This window comes from Mixophyes fleayi, chromosome 10, assembly GCF_038048845.1.
Source record: "Mixophyes fleayi isolate aMixFle1 chromosome 10, aMixFle1.hap1, whole genome shotgun sequence".
In the NCBI taxonomy this organism is placed as follows: Eukaryota; Metazoa; Chordata; class Amphibia; order Anura; family Limnodynastidae; genus Mixophyes; species Mixophyes fleayi.
In genome coordinates, this window is record NC_134411.1 from 19,140,010 (window position 1) to 19,160,065 (window position 20,056).

The 20,056-nt window shown below is 37.7% G+C and overlaps 1 protein-coding gene across 1 annotated transcript in view; it reads right to left on the bottom strand.

Annotated features, from left to right (window-relative positions):
- Positions 1–18,776, bottom strand: part of SLC5A12 (solute carrier family 5 member 12) — a 44,679-nt gene extending 25,903 nt beyond the window's left edge. Inside the window, exons 1-3 of the mRNA XM_075187479.1 lie at positions 18,420–18,776; positions 7,712–7,777; positions 2,720–2,771 (exon numbers count right to left, since the gene is read on the bottom strand). Coding sequence (XP_075043580.1) covers positions 2,720–2,771; positions 7,712–7,777; positions 18,420–18,776 — 475 coding nt within the window. The remainder of the gene's footprint in view (positions 1–2,719; positions 2,772–7,711; positions 7,778–18,419) is intronic.
- Positions 18,777–20,056: the final 1,280 nt, after the last annotated feature.

A 20,056-nucleotide genomic window follows, 5' to 3' on the forward strand; every position in this document is an offset into this window, starting at 1 on the left:
GACACCTCGTGGCTAATTGAATCTCCCCCATATATTGAATTCTCCAGCACTATGAGCTGCAAAGACCTTGACATGTACAGCGAAGCCTGCGTTTCGTTGCATATACTGGGGGGAACAAACAAATGGATTCTCCTATTTGGTACGTGGAAAGGGTAGAACTTTGATTTGTGAGTGAACTATCTGGAAACATAACAATTAGCACAATATTGATAATTGTCCTGTGAATGGAACAGTGGTAGATCTGCTCATACATATTGTTGCTACAAGGATCATTTCTATCAAAAGTTAACCATTTATGTTATATTTTTGCAATGTTGACATGACTGAATATTTAACATGGATGAGAAATGTGAGAGGGATTTACATTGGAGAGTGAGATTACTGAATGCTGCAATTTGAAGTATATATAGGTTTAAAGGATGAACATTGATTAACCCTCAATCACTTTTCATTACCCCCAACATTCAGGGCCATCTTTTCCATTGGGCACGATGGGCAGGTGCCCGGGGGCACCACAGTCAAGGGGGCCCCATAGGCAGGGCTCTTAATGAGAATAAATAATCCTGCAAAAGAAAAAAACCTGCAAAGAAAACCTTCAAGGGTCACTGAGCAAGTACATCTATCTATCTCTATCTCTATATATCTATATCTATATCTATATCTATATCTATATCTATATCTATATCTGTATCTGTATCTCTATACATCTATATCTATAGATAGATAGAGATATATATATATATATATATATATATATATATAGGGGCCCCGATGCACTGCTTTGCCCGGGGGCCCATAATGTTGTTAAGATGACCCTGCCAACACTAACCACGTAAATACCATAATTAACCTCCTTTCATCATCATCATCATTCTCCATTTACCCCTTATACTCATATTATCATTCTTTGGGCATCATTGAGAAAGACCACTGAGGAAGCCATGTGTGCTGAACACATTTGAAATCACTAATGTACCACGGTTGTATTTCTCCATTAAACTTTTTGCATTTCTTTATTTATTTTTTATTTCTATTGTATTATTGTTACTATTAGTATTACTTTTAATATTACTATTGTTTTGTCATAGTCTTTTAACTCTTCATCTTATTCTTCTCCCAGTTATTATCCTATATCATATACTTGTTATAGCTCTTAATAAACCTTTAGAAGAAAACGAGAGAGACATCTCCACCTGTAGCAAGCCACCATTCCTGAAGAGAGAGATGATCTCACAGGTATTCAGATGCTCCCAGGACCTGTACTCAAAGTAGTAAAAGTGTATCACAGGTACCAGGTAGCAAAGATATATTGAGACTGAGGGCCTGCGTCTTTGAGGAAAGTAAGGCAAAAAAGGAGTAAATGTTCTCTGGGACAAACCATATTGCAATGCAAGGGGTGCAAATTAAATTATTATTTTGCGCAGAAGAAAGATACTGGCTATTTTTTTCATGTAGCACAAAAATACTTGATAGATTTATTTTTGCACTGAAATTTAAATTTGATCTAGGACATGCCCTACCCCAACTATAAATCTGTCCCCACATATCAAATTTATCTCTCCCTCCAATGCAGCATGGTTGTTAGAAAAAGTTAATCTTTTCAAGATCATGCTAGTTAAATTTATACAAGTGTAAGCCCATTCATCTATTATTAAATATAATTAGCTTTCATTCCTGTGTATGGAGATACTACATATATCTACTTTACTCTAGGACCAAAGAAGTGGTAGGGCTGTGAAAGAAAATGTTATAATGTTTTTTCTTTCAAATATTATTATTATTATTATTATTATTATTATTATTATTATCATTATTTCTAACAGAGGATTGATTAGTTTAAAAGGGTGTCAATCTTTTGCCAGCACTAATAGACGTGAAATATATTTACTAAACTGTGGGTTTGAAAAAGTGGAGATGTTGCTTATAGTAACCAATCAGATTCCAGCTGTCAGTTTATAGAATGTTCTAAATAAATGATAACTAGAATCTGATTGGTTGCTATAGTCAACATTTCCACTTTTTGAAATCCGCAGTTTAGCAAAAATATCCCTAGTGTAAATAAATAATATATCAAGATAAATGAATAAAACATATGTGTACAATACAAAGACCATTTGCTGGTGGTCGGTGTACAACGAGCCAAGACACTGGTAGGTAATGTACCATGCACAGCCCAGTGGTAGGCTGTGTACAATACAGAGTCTAGACCCTGGTAGCCAAAGTACATCATATTGCTTAGTTTTTGTGGCCAAGTCACTGGCAGCCAAGTCTACGCTATGTAGCTTATAAACAAGTTGAGTGTATAAACTTCACTTCATGTAGAGGTATATTTGACACCACAATCTCCCTATATCAATGCGACATGAGTCTCACATCAAGACACTATGCTATTGGGGATTCTTTTTCTTCCATTAACTACCTCTTAGTCCGTGGCTTTTTGCTTGCCATTCATTCCTATTCTCATATCATGACTTTGTCCTTGTCACATGCAGCCTTGATCTCACCGACATAATCACACAAGTGAACAGTTCACTGTCTCCCACAAGCTCACTTATCTCCTGCTGCTGTGAACATTCTGATGATCTCATTGATTATTTTGGAAACATTCTGTTGATTTCATTGGCTACTTTACAGGATGTGCTAGAGATGGAGATTGAATATGATAAGGGAGTCAGGTTCTAGACAAACATACCTCAAAAAGCTGATGTCACTGACTTACCCTGATTCAAGGCCAAAGCTGGTGCATAAACTACTACTCCAGTGTACAGGATCTGTAGATAGAAATTATAATGCATGTGTGAGGTCAGGAAACGTAAAAAAGTTCAGAAAAATTAATTCCATTGTTTAATTGAACATTCCCAGTGGCAAAAACATGGTATAGACTGAAAAATCCTGGAGACTTGAGATCCAAAAGCATGCTGGACTGTTTAATAAATAAACATTTATTAGAAGTGTATTGTTTCCTTGACTGATTTTATTTCCTTGACCCGTTTTGACATTTAGCAGTATATTCAATTAGGTCTGGCGCTCACAATTACGCGCGACTGGAAGTGTAAAGTGACAATTCGGAACCGCAACATTGTGGATTTCCCTTCGCAACCCTATGGGGTGCGCATGGAAATCCGCGTGGTTGCGGTAACGTTACTTGTTCAGCCGCGCATAATCGCAAGCCCCGGACCAAATTGAATATGTCCCTTAGAGCTTGTTTATCAAGGTTCAGAATTCTGAGCTTTGGATTTTGATTAGTTTTGCCAGTTACAACATCTAGAACTACCTGACTTATTTCACCTATTAAATAAAGTATTTTCAATGTAAGAAATAGAAAGTTTTTAAACAAACAACTCAAATGAGTTCTATGTAAATACACTCCTTGACTTCATGAGTTGTACAAGCTAAAATTTCAAATTTCAAACTCTATGTAAAAAAAAAGCTGGGGCGAGCAATACACTTCAATGACAGTTCTTTCTCTATTGACTTCAATGATAGTTCCATCTAAAATTCATGGATAATGTCGTGTCTGAGCAGACAAACATTTTTTCACGAAAAAATGCCATGGATTAAACATTGATGCTCCTTAAATAGGTTTAAAATTGGCGCTGCTAAAGAATGAATAAATTATAAATTGCACTTTGCATGCCCATACGCCAGAGAATGTAAGAGCATCCAATTCATCTTCGAATGCAAACGACACCTCCGACAGCCCACGATTTCATGGACTGAACAGTGAAGGGAGGGGTGTATGCATGTAGTAAGGGCTTAGCCAACTCAAGTGCACGCAGCAGGTACTTGTTTTCAGCTGTAACACTTGCACCACATACAAGACAGGTGTAAGTGCTGAATGATAATGATGACGGCAGTTTATGCATACTAGAATACGTATTGCATTCAGGAGCAACTGTAAAAATGCATTCTATGTGCGGTAGACATTTATAACATTCTGATAAAAGTATTTCATGTTTTTAAATGGTTTTTCCTTAATGAGTGTATTCACAGGTGACAATAATTGCTTTTTTTTCTCTCTCCGTTCTCCTGGGACTTTATATTCCAGATATGTATTATACGTATCCAGTAGTGTATTGTGTCTAACTCAATACCGCAAATGCCGTATGTGCAGAATGTACCTAGATCCATACCAAACAGGAGAGGTTTCTTCAGATCCGCTGGTAGATGAATACGGATATGCGTATGCCCAGTGCCGGTGCTAGGGTTCACGGCAAAATTTCGCCGCCCCCGCCCCCCCCCGTGAACACACTAAAAAAAAAGGAGAGTTTACTTCCCTTTTCTCTAGCTGATCCGCGCCTTCTTCACGCAGAGGCGGAGTGATGCATTCTGGGAGGGGAGGGGGGCGTCGGGAGAGAACTTTATTCACACTGTCTGTCTCAGTGACAGACAGTGTGATACTTCACAGATGCCCCACGGACACTGAAAAACAGCAGCGGCGGCAACCCTCTCCTGAGCCGCTGACTAGATTAGAAAATCTAGTCAGCGGCGCCCTGCAGGTCCCGGCGCCCTAGGCAACTGCCTAAGGTTGCCTAATGGGAGCGCTGGGCCTGCGTATGCCTGAGTTACATGCGTTTTTAGAAAAACGCATTATACATTTATTTTGCACACCTTAATGAATCAGGTCCATAATATAATTAATATTTAATCAACTGCTGAACAGATGGGTAATGTAAAGTGGGAGCTCTGTACTTTGTTACATGTAATTCACAAAGCGGCAGAAACAATTTGATGTGGATTTGAAGCTACATGTTTCTGCCTGTCATACAGTAAGGCTGATTTGTTCAAGGTTACACAATCTCAGTTTGCACTGTAGTAAACTTTTGTAGATTTTCATGCTCTTCCTAGTAATTACTTGGACCTTACTCTCTCCACATCATGTCACGTATACTATTATTTATTTGTATTTTTTTTCAAATCCTCCGGCATGGGCTTAAAAATTGCACTTTGCATGGAAACCCTGCAAAGCTAACTTACTATCCTGTGTACGCTGTCCAGCACTGGAAGCTGGACAGTGTGATTAAATAAAGTTGTAGAGTACGCATTTAACTAAACAATAATCATTATCCCCACAGTCTAGTGAAATTGCCAGTGCAGTTTGGAATCCAGGTTACAAGCTTAGTCACACTCCTGATAAATTATATGAGGGGCATAATAAAATAGATTACAGCTTAATGCTCTTACCATCCCCATCTAAAGTGCTGTGGTGCCGGCATAATACCAACACCAAGCCTCCTGTTCATGGTATACTATCCTGGTCTCATCTGAATGAGTGCAATGCTAAAATAACCCCACCATCTATACCCTCCTAATGCTCAGTGTAGTGCAGATCAAATATTGGCCCCTGCCCAGTGCTGGGTCCCCATCAAAATCCTCCATTGATGCTGGGTGGGGGCAATACAAATTGACAACCATTCATTACATGAGAAGGTGGTGGGAGAAATCTTTTAATTGGTTGAAGCTCCTATATAAACTATGGACCTGATTCATGTTTGGACATACGTCCATTTAGGTAGTGGATCTTGCGTGAAAGAGCTCTACACATGCCCAGAAATTGACATTATGCCAATGAATGCAACTACATACAAATCATGTCTGAACTCAACTAACACTTATGAATACCTCTGAATGGAGGAGTGCAGCGGGGAGGGAAAGGACAGGCTAATGTAGGCCATGTGCAGTAAGGGTGGCCTATTCATGTCCTGTGTTTCTTGTGAGTACGCTTGGTTTTAGTTGTATCATTTGCACACACTACAGGCAGGGGAGGGCTGGCAAATTTTAGCCCGGGGTGCAAGGCTCGACTCAGCAGTCTATTAGGAACATTTTAAAGGAAATAAAATGCAGGTGGCCCAGTGACCCAGCCCAAGGTAGCCCACTATGGGAATGGCCCAGGGGACAGATGCTCCCCTTCCCCTTAGCCCAGCCAGCCCCTGACTACAGGGTAGGTGTAAATGCTGACTAATGACTGATACCACATATTCTTTGAATGAAAAATACACATATGCATGTCAGTAGCTATCATTGAACAACTATATGCAACTATGATAGATTATAAAAATGCATTGTAAGTCCAGTAAACATTGAAATCTTCTTTATTTATGTAATTAATATAAATATAAAAACATTTTTATATATATGATTAGACTGTTAACAGTTGTTCTTTTATTTTTAGCTATTTTTTTATGCATTCTGCTGTGACCTTTTATTTTGCTTACACATGTACATATACTGCATTGTGTTCTGTGCATCTTCATAAGGCAAGTATTGTTTAAGCAGAGCATACTTATACCCAGATTCAAATTGAAATTTATCTTGAGATACACTTGGATTTGTATATGGTTGGAACAATACTCAAGTTATGTATTATTTTTAAAAACACAACTTACATGCAAGTTGTGTTCGGACTTCAATCATGTGTCAAGTCCTATGCTACTCCTATGCTTTCCCTGATTTGCAAGTCTCATATACCCTGAAGATCTCACTGTTACCATGCAGAGGTCATTGTTTAAAATCACACCTCTTTGTGGCACGGCTGCTCCACTGACTCAGACTTAAAGCTCTTTGTGCCACCTGACACCACCAATGCTCAGGAGGAATCTGGTCCTGCTAATATCAGACTGCAAAATCTGGGTTGCAGGAGTGCAGTCACTGCACAGTGAGCCACAGACTCAGTTACCAACCTACTGAACCCTTTTTCATATTCACTTCATCTATGTAGACTTTCGTCAGGGAATGGCCTAATGACCTGCTGCTAGTAATGATTTGTAAAAGAATAGGGATAGGGAAAGTGGGAAGAGTCGCACCAATTATCATGGAGTGATAAAACCCTGATATATTAATTAAATCTCATAAAAATATTCTTGAATCAGGGGTGCTTCATAAACCTAGGTTAACAAATTAGGACAAATGGAAAGAAAAAGAGGTCTAAATTATGATGCACTAATCACTCCATATTCGCATTAGTTATCCAATAGTTATGTCTAATTAATAAAACTTAACCTTTATTTGTTTATTTTACCATTAACAAATAAAGGTTAAGTTTTATTAACCTTTAATACAGTTTATTTTACCATTAACAAATAAAGGTTAAGTTTTATTAATTAGATATAACTATTGGATAACTAATGCGAATATGGAGTGATTAGTGCATCATACTTTAGACCTCTTTTTTTTTCTTTCCATTTGTCCTAGCTAGTAATGATTTGCCAGCACCTGAAGCTTGATACCAAAGTTTCAGGCCTATATAAGCAGCTTCCTGTGAACCACACACTGTAAGTTTATTGAGCACCAATACTCTCTATCCTATACCTTCCTGGTTGTCTATCTGTGTTTGACCCCTGGCATTCAGGTGACTACATCTCTGTCTTCCCATGTTCTACCACTTTAGAGGACACAGATGAGCCCTTAGAAGAAATAGTTGGAATTCTACTCTAAGTTCTTTAAGATTAGAAAAATTTTATTTACATACAATGTTTGTGATTTGTTTATGTGGCACCTACTTTGCTTTCCAGAGATAAAAAAAATATATAGCCACCATGTCCTAAACTGCAAGCTATGATTTCAATGACCAATTAAGTTGAAGTTGAAAAGCCAATTAAGAGCAGCTTCAGTATCAATCCCTTGTTCTTAATGACAGCAATGTGTATGTTTAGTATATCATTTTTTTACAAATATATACATGATCTTATGATGTATGTATTTAAATCCTTACCGTCTGCACAATATACATAATTGTTGCAGCATAACGGACGACTCTGTTAAACCGGAGCTCTAGGTACTATAGGAAACAAAACAAAAAAAAGGTTTTTTTGTAGCAGTTTAGAAAATGCTGAAGAATATATAGTAACACTGATTGTGATACTAATACAAGGTAACTAATATAAATGTATTTATTGACTAGCAGGATAAGCAAAACTGACCAATTAAAATGTATTTAAAAAAAAAATTACATTCTCTTGGCAGTGATGCCTGGGAAATTATAAAGGATGAGCAGAAGGAGGAACATGATACAACATGATAGTGATAGCCCCTCTTTAAATAAGAATTGAAGATAAAACTGGGAGACAGTGGATTATGGAGTGTGAGGACAAGATGAGATGAAACATGGTTGAATTATAGGGTTGAGATCTAAGCTAAGAGTGTTAAACATTTAATAAGCAGGGGGGTAAAAACATGTATATATACAGAGAACACTGGGAAACATTACCCTATTGTCTTGCAACCCATCATCATCATCATCATCATCATCACCATTTATTTATATAGCGCCACTGATTCCGCAGCGCTGTACAGAGAACTCGTTCACATCAGGCCCTGCCCCATTGGAGCTTACAATTTAAATTCCCTAACATGCACACACAGACAGAGAGAGACTAGGGTCAATTTTGATAGCAGCCAATTAACCTACTAGTATGTTTTTTAAGTGTGGGAGGAAACCCACGCAAAAACGGGGAGAACATACAAACTCCACACAGATAAGGCCATGGTCAGGGATTGAACCCATGACTCCAGCGCTGTGAGGCAAATGTGCTAACCACTTAGCCACCGTGCTGCCCACCAATGAGATTAAAATTTAAAACAATCTGTTCTCAGCAGTACCAATTCCCCTGCCTCCTGTCATGAACCTTTCTGCTTCAGGGTCCCATCAATAGGGAGTCACATAACATGTGGGTGTCATGTGATTTCAGCACAGCATAAGACAAAGGGTTACAATCATGACATATAGTCAACTATATATACAGGATGTTATGTAGTGTAAAAAACAAGACTTCTACATTATTGGTAATTTATATACAAAAATAAGTTATTAAATGAAAAGCATTCTATGCAGCATCCGGATTTATTAACTTTTTGGAGACCTTTATATGCGTAGAACACTTTACACAGTGATTCTACAATCTAAAATAATATTATACATCGCAATATTATTTTTATTATTATTTTGATTGGCTACCAATTGTGGACACATCTCATTCTGCCTTTTAGACACCCATGCTGAGGACATGTGTAGAGTGTATTTTCATCACGTTTGGACAGCTGCTAATTAACAAAAGTCTCATTAAGAGCTGGACGAATATATGTCTTTTCGTACAGTTCATGCGCACCAATATGTGTCCATATATAGATTTGTGCTTATCGTAGACTTGAGGCAAATTACGCTTCAAGAGACGAATGGGGGAGCAAGCGAAAGTTGAGTTCAGTAAGAACTTATACACATAAACCTTGGAGATGAGACCTAATGAAGCTTGGAAGTTACTCCAGATATGCCTCTTTTGTGAATAACAAAGTCCTTATGTAAAGATATGCAATTATGATAATGATACCGGCAGCACTATCTAGATCAGTGTTGGCTAACCTATGACACTCCAGGTGTTGTGAAACTACAAGTTCCAGCATATCCTTCCAGCAAAAAGCTGCTATATATTGGCAAAGCATGCCGGGACTTGTAGTTTCACAACACCTGGAGTGTCACAGGTTAGCCAACACTGATCTAAATGATTCTGATTGGCTGTTAGTGTATTGACCCCTCCAGCTGGTAGTAATTCATTCTTTAGCATTGCAGCTACATTATGTCAAGTTATGGCCATCAATTCAAATTTCTTAATTGTAGTTTCCATTTGGACTACTGCAGGGAAAAGCATTTCCATTGCATTTAAAAAATTGTAAACAATGGATTTTCAGCTGTTTGTATTTCATTATATTTTATATGGAAAATGTGACTTTTGCCTTTATTAATAATGCTGTCAAGATACTATTCTCTCTTATGTGTGTAGCAAATAACTAACACAGTCAAGCCTCATATATACACTATTGTGGTGCCTAAGTATATACCTTTAAACGCCTGATGAAGAGTAGAAATACTGCAAGTTTTGCGAAAAAATGTCTATGCACTCAATCAAAATATCTACTAGTACAAGCAAAATGTGTAAAGTTCTAAATGAGGCTCAGAGATTGTAAAGCTGAATTCTATATCAAATAGTGTCTGCAAAATGGACACTAAAGTAGGACAGGAGCTATAGCATTGGACTAGCTGGAACATGGTAGACTACATAATTTGTATAGGACATACCAGGCCAAGCTAAAATCTGTGTGGTTATGTGGTCAGGTAAATGTTGCTGACATATTGTTGCTATAGCATTCTTGTAATACAATGAAAGAGCTCCATACTACAATGAATAATCTTTCATTCAGTTGTTTCTTATTTGGACCTAAAATGAATATAATGAAATGAAACATCTTGATATATTAAATACCCATATATCACATGTCTATCTAATAATTAACAACATATATTCATTAGATTACAGCCAGTGTGGTACAGTAATTATAATTTATAAATCAAATTGAAGATTGTGGGGGTTGGGAGGGCGGAGATGGTAGGGTTAAAATGGGTAAAGAATGAGGAACCTTTAATCACCATTATATAAAAAAGCATAAGTTAAATTTCTATGTCCTATGACTGATCCATAAAAGGAAAATAAATCTCAAATCCATGTATGGCTACCTATCTCATATCAAAATGTACTAGTTAGATGTGTCTGTCTGTATGGCAGTATGGTTACTGAGTGCTGTCATAAGGCCAATCAATAAGTTTTTCTAGTTAGTAAATTGTATCTATATATATATATATATATATATATATATATACACACACACACACTATATATATATATATATATATATATATATATATATATATATATATATATATATATGTAAATAGATGTGTATACATATATATATTTATATATAGATATATATATATATATATATATATATATATATATATATATATATGTATATATATATATATATATGTATATATATATATATATATATATGTATATACATATATATATATATATATATATATATATATATATTTATTTATATAAATCACCTTGTTCTGGGTCTCCAGTGAACTTGAATAACATGCCACCTACTAAGATTATAAGCATTTACTACTTACCAAGCATGAAAATAAATACACAGTTATTACAAATAAGTAAAGACACGGGACCATCAAATTCAAGCTTTAATTGCAAATGCTAATAAGTAAGGGTGGCAAAGCTTAACCCCAAATTTGACAGATGCCAATTTTGGGGATTTCTTCCTGCCCCAAATAATGTTTTTTTGCAAAACAGATCATTTTTCTTTTAATCAACTTTCCATCTAGAATACTGACACGTCCATTTAATTGATTAATTATCAAGTTTAAATGAATTTTACTGTACTTACCTCATATGTACTTGTGATACCAGACCTGTAGAAGACTGGTATAAAGAGTTCTGCAGAAAGAGTGATTACAAACGAATAGGATATAAAGAAAAACAAGTAGTATGCTCCAAAACGAACAACTTCGGCTGGTGTCCCTAAAACCGTAATTGCAGACATAAAGCTAGCTGTGAGGGACAAAGCCACAGGTCCACATGTCAATTGTCTTCCGCCGACTAGAAATTCATTTGATGTTTTCTTTTTTCTCTCTTTAATTGCAAAGAAGACCCCAATTCCAGCTGAGACGAGTAAGAGACATGCAAACACAACATAGTCCCAAACTACAAAGACAGCAATTTTGGGTTTTTCAAATTCCGGCATCTTGGGTGATTTGTTACTTTACTTCAAAACAAATATGTAAACAAATGCAATATGTACACTGCATCCATGTAGTAAGCACATAAGCACTATGGGCTTGAAGCATAAAAAGATTGCTAAGTATGTGAACAGATGTCTGCAGCTTCTCAAAGGGCAAAGAGATATATTGATGACTTTTCAAGGTATAAATTGTTTCTTCCCAAGTTCACAAGTTCTCAGGTGAGTCAAAGGGCTTGCAGCTTGCCAATTATATTGCTTGATAACACATGTTATATCTGTTGTTCTTATTTAGTTAAACATTACTTAGGTAAATGGAAGTAGTCTATGATACACCCAATTCTAAGTGTAAACTCAGAATTTATTCCTAGCAAAATAGAAAGGAAAGTATATTAGTCTATGAGCCGGGCTGATCTGTACAGATATTAAAGCAGCTTTACTTTTTTACTTTTCCGGAATATTGGTGTCCGATTTAAAGAACATTAGAGTTCTAATAACACAGGATAGATTTTAAATTTTACATGGAAATATATTTCTAATGTCATAAAAAGCTTTTTTCATTGTAGATCAGGGAATGTTTATAAATGTATTTCCAATGGTTTGTGATACATTTTGCATTCATGAGCAAGTACAGGTCCTCACGTATCACTCACTGTGCATGTTGTATCTCCTACCAAACAGTGGTGGATATGTGGGTTTATACAGTGGTACGCCATACCACCACTTCTCCTACTACCATAATTGCAAAACTATTACATTCCATTGACTTACATACCTATTACATTTTTCCTACCGCTACTTCTAAATTTCCACTTCGTCCACTGCTTCCAAATGCAGTAACGTAAATAGAAGTGTCAATTCCCACCAATCCTGATCACTTATATGTATCAGGTGCCTATATTCAAGGAATATAACTATTTTTATAGAATTATGGTGGTAAAAACTCGGATTGCCCATTGATTCTTAGAGAACCTTGGTGAATGGGAGCCTTAAGGACAGATCTGAGAACTAACATGGAGTTGGCTATATATATAAAAACCAACGATTTTGCGTTTGGCATTTTTTGCATCACCATTTTTTTCCCCATTAGAACGACCCACAATTTCTGCCTTTTTATGCTTTCCAAAATAGCACTGGCAAACTTGTCCCTTTACTAATGCTATGGACACAAGCCACTGCAGAATGATAGTAACAGATCAAAGTCCTTAAAATAATCTTTTATCCTTAGTATAATCCAGTTTTGAAATTCAACAATATTTTTAATTTGATTTTTTAGATTAAATTCAATCTTTGCATACTGTGTACTTTGTTTTATTAGTGGAAAAGGAAATGAAGGCCAGATTTGGGCATTTCAGCCCTGCAGCGTGGGGCTTGTTTAGAGAAGTCATGTGACTTCCCTAAAGAACCTCCACGCTCTAGGGGTGAAACGCGTAGGTAGTCACATCTAAAATATTGAATGCGTTCTCTCCAACATTCATTTCTACTGCTGCATCCCTGTGGCATATAGGAACTTTAACATTATATTAGCAAGAACATTGCATATGTAATAATGTCTATTCTACAGCACAAAAAAACTCCAACAGTGGTCAATAGGATCCAATAGGATCTGCTTTGCTCCCTTACACTGAGGAAAAGGGATCCACAATATACAAAAGAATGGAGGACAAGGTTTTCATGCTTATCAGGCATAAAATGTCTTCCAATGTATAGTGCAGCAGGACTGCACCTGAAATGACTATTGGGATTAATTTGAAGAAATTAGTAATCAGCTCAATGCCAATACTGTGCATTGCTCTACCTTAAGTTGTTGATGATGATGGATGGTAGCAGAGTTGAACTGTTGTAAGGAGAATATTTTTTTAGTGCATGTACCATGCAGAAGAAAGGGGGTAGGTGAATTTAAAACGTGGAGACAGATTTATAGTTGGGGTGGGGCATGTCCTAAATCAACTTTAAATTTCAGTGTAAAAATAAAGCTATCAAGTATGTGTGTGCTAGATGAAAAAGACCGCCAGTATTTAACTTATGTGCAAAATAATAAACTAATTTGCACCCCTTGAATTATAACATGGTTTGTCCCAGGGAAAATGTACTCCTTATTTTGCCTTACTTTCCTTAATGACTTAGGCCCATTATGTGTACATAATCTATGATCTTTTAGAAGGAGCGCTGGGGATTTGGTTTTACTAAGGTATTGCGTCATCTTCTTGCTTCTTTCAGTACAATTCAGCTTTGTTTTTATATCATCAGACTTTGTTATTTATTTGTATTACTCTGGTGTACAACACAAAGCTTACTGTTGAATACAATTTACACAATTCAGAGATGTGTGGTATCCATAGGCAACAAAAAATAAATTTTCATTCTGCTTCATGAAATGCACCACTTTGGCAATATAAGAACTGATGGTAATACTGTGGCATAATATGAACTGAGGGCACTACCACGTGGCAGAATATGAACTGGGGCCACTAAATGGCATAATATGAGTTGGGGGCACTACTGTGTGGCATAATTTGAAGAGGGAACACTAATGTGGCATAATATGAACTGAGGGCACTAATGTGGCATAATATGAACTGGGGCCACTACTAGAAGGCATAATATGAACTGGTGGCATTACTGTGGCATAATATACTGTAACTGGGAATATAAACAGGACACACGGTAACCCAGTTAGAGGAGAGGAAGTTTCACAACCAACAAAGGAATGGTTCTTTACAGTAAGGGCAGTCATGTCATTGAATTCACTGACAGGGCAGGTTGTGATGACAGATTCATTTGATATGTTTAAGAAAGGGTTAGACAAAAAAGTGTATCCATGTTTATGACTGTAAATTAAAATGAAGGATAGTAGTGGATCCAGGGAGAAACAGGACAGCAATATTGGTTCAGGAGTGATTTTTCCCAATTAAAACAGATTGGGGGCTTCTTCATCAGGATCGCTTTCAAGTATAAGAGAGAGATTGCAGTAGGTGCATAATAGGTTGAACTTGATGGGACTGGTGTCATTTTTTCAATCTCATCAACTTTGTTACAATGTTACTATGTTACTATTAACATCATCATGCCAGTGGTAAGATTTGTGTACATGTTGTTGTTTCCCACAGGCGTTACAATTCATAAAGCCACTACCTATGTCAGTTTTAAGAAGCATCACCAGACAAATCTGCTTAAAGCCAGTCCTTGCACCTGTCTAAACCCAGACAAAATGTCAGTTTTGCTCACAAAGGAATGAGTGAGATCCTGCTGTCTCAACTTGTATTGGCTAGACTTCCCTAGAGGCGCGAAATCTAACAAGATGGAAGGTATTCACCAGGGATTTCCGCAAGGGATTCCGGCAAGGGAATTTGGGCTTCAGTGGCTTCCACCCTAAAGGTCGCGGCCCTCCAGGAAAGTTCCCAGTGAGACAGGTGGAGAAACGATCTAGGCAGCATAGAGAAATATACAGTTCAATGAGGGTTGAGTGTACTGCAGGTGATGGGTCGTGGCTGTATACCAGAGAGTAGTAACCGTCAGCAGAGTTCAGTAGTGCAGACAGAATACATAATGAGCGTTGGTCCCAGCAAGTACCACTAAGGAGTGGAACATTAGTACAAAATTCAATGAAGTTACTTAAGATGAACAGATCAGAGGAATCCAGATATGCAGCAACGATGAGCCACAGCTTACCACAGAATTGTGGAATGAATCAACGGTGCAGACAGAGGCAGATAGTGGGCGCTGATCACAGCAATTACCATGGGTAAGTGGAACAGGTGCGCAGAGATCAGCGGAGTCCAGAGATACAGCAACGATGAGCCATAGCTTACCACAGGATTGTGGAATGAGTCAGCAGTAGGCAGCGGTGCAGACGGAGCAGATAGCGACAAGGTAATAACGGCACAGGTATCTGAACCAGGCCAGATGTAGACTGGAAGAACCAGCAATTAATAGGTGAAAGGAGGAGCCTTATAAAGGAGGGCTGATCATTGGCAGAACTGACTAAAACACAGGTGAAGAAATCACAGGTGCAAACCGTGGCTGGCAGCCTGTACTAAGAAGAGAGGTTTAAAGTGATAGTCAGTGTTTTGAGGCTTGGGTGGAGATACCTGGAGAGCAGAGTGTGACACAAAACCATCACCTGTCCCTGCGGAAATCAAAGGTTATCAATTCCTCTCTTACATCTCTCCTATTTTTGTTTTCACCTGTTATGCCCTTGTAAACCATAAATGTTTTTTTATAGATTTTTATACAAACTGCGATAGTTTTATTTTTTTTCCCTGATTCTGTTTGAACATGGCGCCCTTGGTGACTCTGCTTAGATGGAACCTCTAAGTTGGTGGGCAGGCGGACAATCTTCATAATATGTCATTATATGCTAACTATACCATCTCTGCAAATCCAGAATCATTGCTTACCAGAGTCATTGAAATTATTAGTAGTCATGGGGCTATATTTACTAAACTGTGGGTTTGAAAAAGTGGAGATGTTGCCTATAGCAACCAATGAGATTCTAGCTATCATCTATTTAGTACATTCTACAAAATGACAGCTAGAATCTGATTGGTTGCTATTGGCAACATCTTCAATTTTTCAAACCTGCAGTTCAGTAAATATACCCCATGGTATGTTTTCTTGTCATAAGGTCAATGTGACTACAGACTTATTTATGAAGGTAACACTTATAGATATATTATTGCCACTTATTGCATTGAAAAAAAAATACTTATTGCCATTATTTAATGTTATTATTCATTGTTATTATTGCAAAGTATCACTCAGCTGCCACAGCAAAAACTGATTATTAGAGTTGTAAGGGTTACCTATTGCTCTTGTACCACAGTTCTGCTCTACTGGATATGCACAGGGACACTTTAGAGAAATACAAATACAAAGCAAGCTTAAATGAATAAAAATATATGGCAGAAATAATAAATGTTGGTGCCTGAATGTGCCGCTTATGTACCTACATGCAAAAATTAGATTACGGTTTGTGGGAAAAGAATAAGATAAATCAGCAGAGAAGACATGATTAGAGGGGCATTTTTATTTTTGGGTGTGGGGGCATTCCCTCTTTTTAGCCTTTCTAAGGAACTTAGATTTAGGGGTCTTCACGAGTTACAGTTAATCAGGAATTATCCTGTTCATGTTATGGGGAGTGTATTTCAAAGTGTGTTAAAAACAAAAAAACATTGAAATCCTGCAGTAATCAATAGACAGTAATCCATCAAGTCATTCCTCATCCTTGGTCCTCTTACCAGCTGTCAGTGGCGTAACTACCGCCCCTGCAGTGGATACAGACACTACTGGGGCCTGGATGTGAAGGAATTACTGGACCCCAACACCAGTCAGGACTTTAATGCACATGTGCCATATTAACACAAATGAGATACGTGCTTTGCTCTTCTGAGACTAGAGTGGGCCCAGAATGCTGGATAGGCCTTTCCCCAGATTTTGCTATGGGGCCTGGCTATACAGTGGTCTGCAATCGCTAGCAGTAATGATGGAGCTTAATGAATTGCAATTGGGGGTCTAGGACATTTTGGAAAGCCGGGTGGGATGAAACATGCGGACAGATTCATTCTGTCCACATGTTTAAAATGTAAGCATTGTGACTGCCGACAGTAGCCCCAATGCCGACATTAAACGAGCAATTCCGGCATACCCGGAAAAAATAGTTAAAAATAAATCAAAACACTAATGATGCTTAAAACTTTCCTTCCCGCCCTCCCACCCCAAAAAAACACACGGAAACTTGTGCTGGCAGCCGGCGGTGAACATTAGTTAAACCCTAGTGCTGCCAGCCTAGTGCTAGTACTAGCAAAATTGGGGGGACAAAAAGAGTGGGGTCCCGCCAATTTTACTAGATCAAGCGCTAGGCTTTGCCAGCCGGGGCTGGTGGCACTATAGCATGGGAACCCGTAGTGCGGTATCCGCTGCCGTAATGACGAGGCTGGACAGCACGGGGCGGAATTCCCTGGGGAGATGGGGTCCACACCACCCCACTCATCCCATGTCCCTAGGTGGTGGGTGTGGGGTAACAAAATAGATTTTAATAATAAGGACACTAATTTGTGTTAGTACACTACAAGTCCTAGCATGCCCAGGCTGCCATTAACAGTCAGGGCATGCTGGTGCTTGTAGTACTACAAGCACCAGCATGCCCATGGCTGCCAGGGCATTACTGAAGACAGACCCAGGGAAGCTGTAAATTAACCCTTCCTGCTACAGGCCAGTATCACCAGAGTATCGCTCAGCTGCCTCTGCAATATTAAATACCAGCAATAATCAGAATTGTAATAATAAATAGTCCCCAGAATCATTACACAAGACACAGCTGTGTGATAGGGGGACAGCTTTCAATTTTTCCCATTAAATAGAAAATACATAATAAACAAAAACTAAGTGTAGCCAAACCTAATTTAATACAATGGTAATAAAAACTACTACTCATGTGTTATAAAGATTTATACACCCCTACTATGCAATGTGATAAGGAAAAGTTATGTGACCTGCGTCTCATGCTGTTTTATGGTAAGGTGACAAATATCTTTTTATTTCGCAGTATTTAGTGCATTATCCCATATATTCAGCATGCTTCTCATCCTAAATTCACTTAATCTTTTGTCAATGTCACAATGCGCTATTGCACTTGAATAGGGAAGTTTGTGCTTATCCTCCTGTCTTCATACTGTCATCACTGTTATTAATTACAGCATAGCTCACACCACAGCCTAATATAACGCTTTACAAATTCACCACTATTAATTGAACTGATAAACAACTATTGATTAGTTAGAAAGTTGATTGCTGTTGAGAAGTATAGATATAAGTGTGGATTTACTTACCTCATAGGTACTGGTGATTCCTGACCTATAGAACATAGGCACAAAGAGCTCAGCTGTAAAAAGTACAACAAAGGCATAGGCGATGAAGAACAAGATGAAGGATGCGCCAAAGCGGTATACTTCAGAAGGAGCTCCAAGAACCGTTACCGCTGACATAAAGCTGGCAGTTAAGGACAACGCCACTGGTCCACAAGACATTTCTTTCCCCCCAACAAGGAAATCTGCTGAAGTCGTCTTTTTCCGCTCTTTTATAGCAAAAAACACCCCAATTCCCGCTGATACTAAAAACAGTGCTGCAAATACCATGTAGTCCCATATTACAAATGTAATGATTTTTGGAATTAGGAATTTAGACATTTTGGTATCAAAATATTAAATAAAATCTTCAAGTCACTGCAGGCTCTCAGAAAAGAAGGAAGGAACTGTCCATTGGCATAAAGAAGTGCACAGAGATCAGATTGACTTTTATACACTTTATTAGGTTGAGTTAACCATTACATTATTATGTTACTCAGCAATTCTGTGTCTCTTATTTACAACTAATTTTAAGTGAGGTGGATAGAAATTATCTCAGGTATTCTATGAAATTTGCAATATTAACTATTATTATTGCTATTATTAGTATTTTATTTTGCTATTACATTTCATTATTAGGAAATTAATATGATTGTATTGTTTTAATTGTTGCTAGCTTATTCTTTTTACAATAGATATTGAGGAAGAGAGAGTAGAGAATTCAGAGTGAGGATGAGAGTTACTGGTATTTAAGAGTGAGGTCACAAATATAGGTGAGGCAGGAGTCCTTTTGAGGGGATACAAAGGCTGTGTGCCCTCACGCAAAGCAGGGCACACCTCTGCAAATAAACCATCTCCAACCCTTTCATTTAAATAATTGCGTCCTACCAAAGTGAAACCACTGGTTTTCAAATTTGTGCAAAGCTTGGACATTCATGCACCTAATCCGCCGTTAGCAAGGAATGCCCCAATCTGTTGAACTTCTCCACTTAGTTGGTGAAAACATTTGCACCCTCTTGACCTGCAAATTTACATGCCTCTTAATTAAACTCTGTTTTATTAGAATTGGATGACTGTATAGGCCAATATGTTAACAAGGGTAATAATACAATTTTTAGGAAATCTAAGAATCTTAAAAATAAACTATCACCTAGTTTCTTTAGGGAAAATTTGGGTGATAAATCCCCTTCAATGAATCCCCTTACAGGTTGCTGGTTAACAACTAAACCCACCGGTTTCTATAAATGTGGCAAAAGCAGATGTATCACTTGTCTGTTCGTTGATCATAAATGTACAGAATTTATCTCCTTTTCAACAGGAGCAAGTTTTGAGATTGAGAAAACTATGAACTGTTGTTCTTCTTATGTGGTATACCTCATTAACTGCAAGTGTGGGATGCAGTATGTGGGTCGTACGATTCGTACACTCAACGTGCGGTTTTTAGAACATCGCCGCAACATTCTTAAAGGCAATAAGTCACACAGCCTATCGTCTCATATTAATGCATGTCAAAAAGGGAAATTAGAGGGCTTAAAGGTTCGAGCAATAGAACAGATTAATCCAACACCTAGGGGGGGAGATCGTTTCAATGTTCTTTGTAAACGTGAGGCTTTCTGGATTTT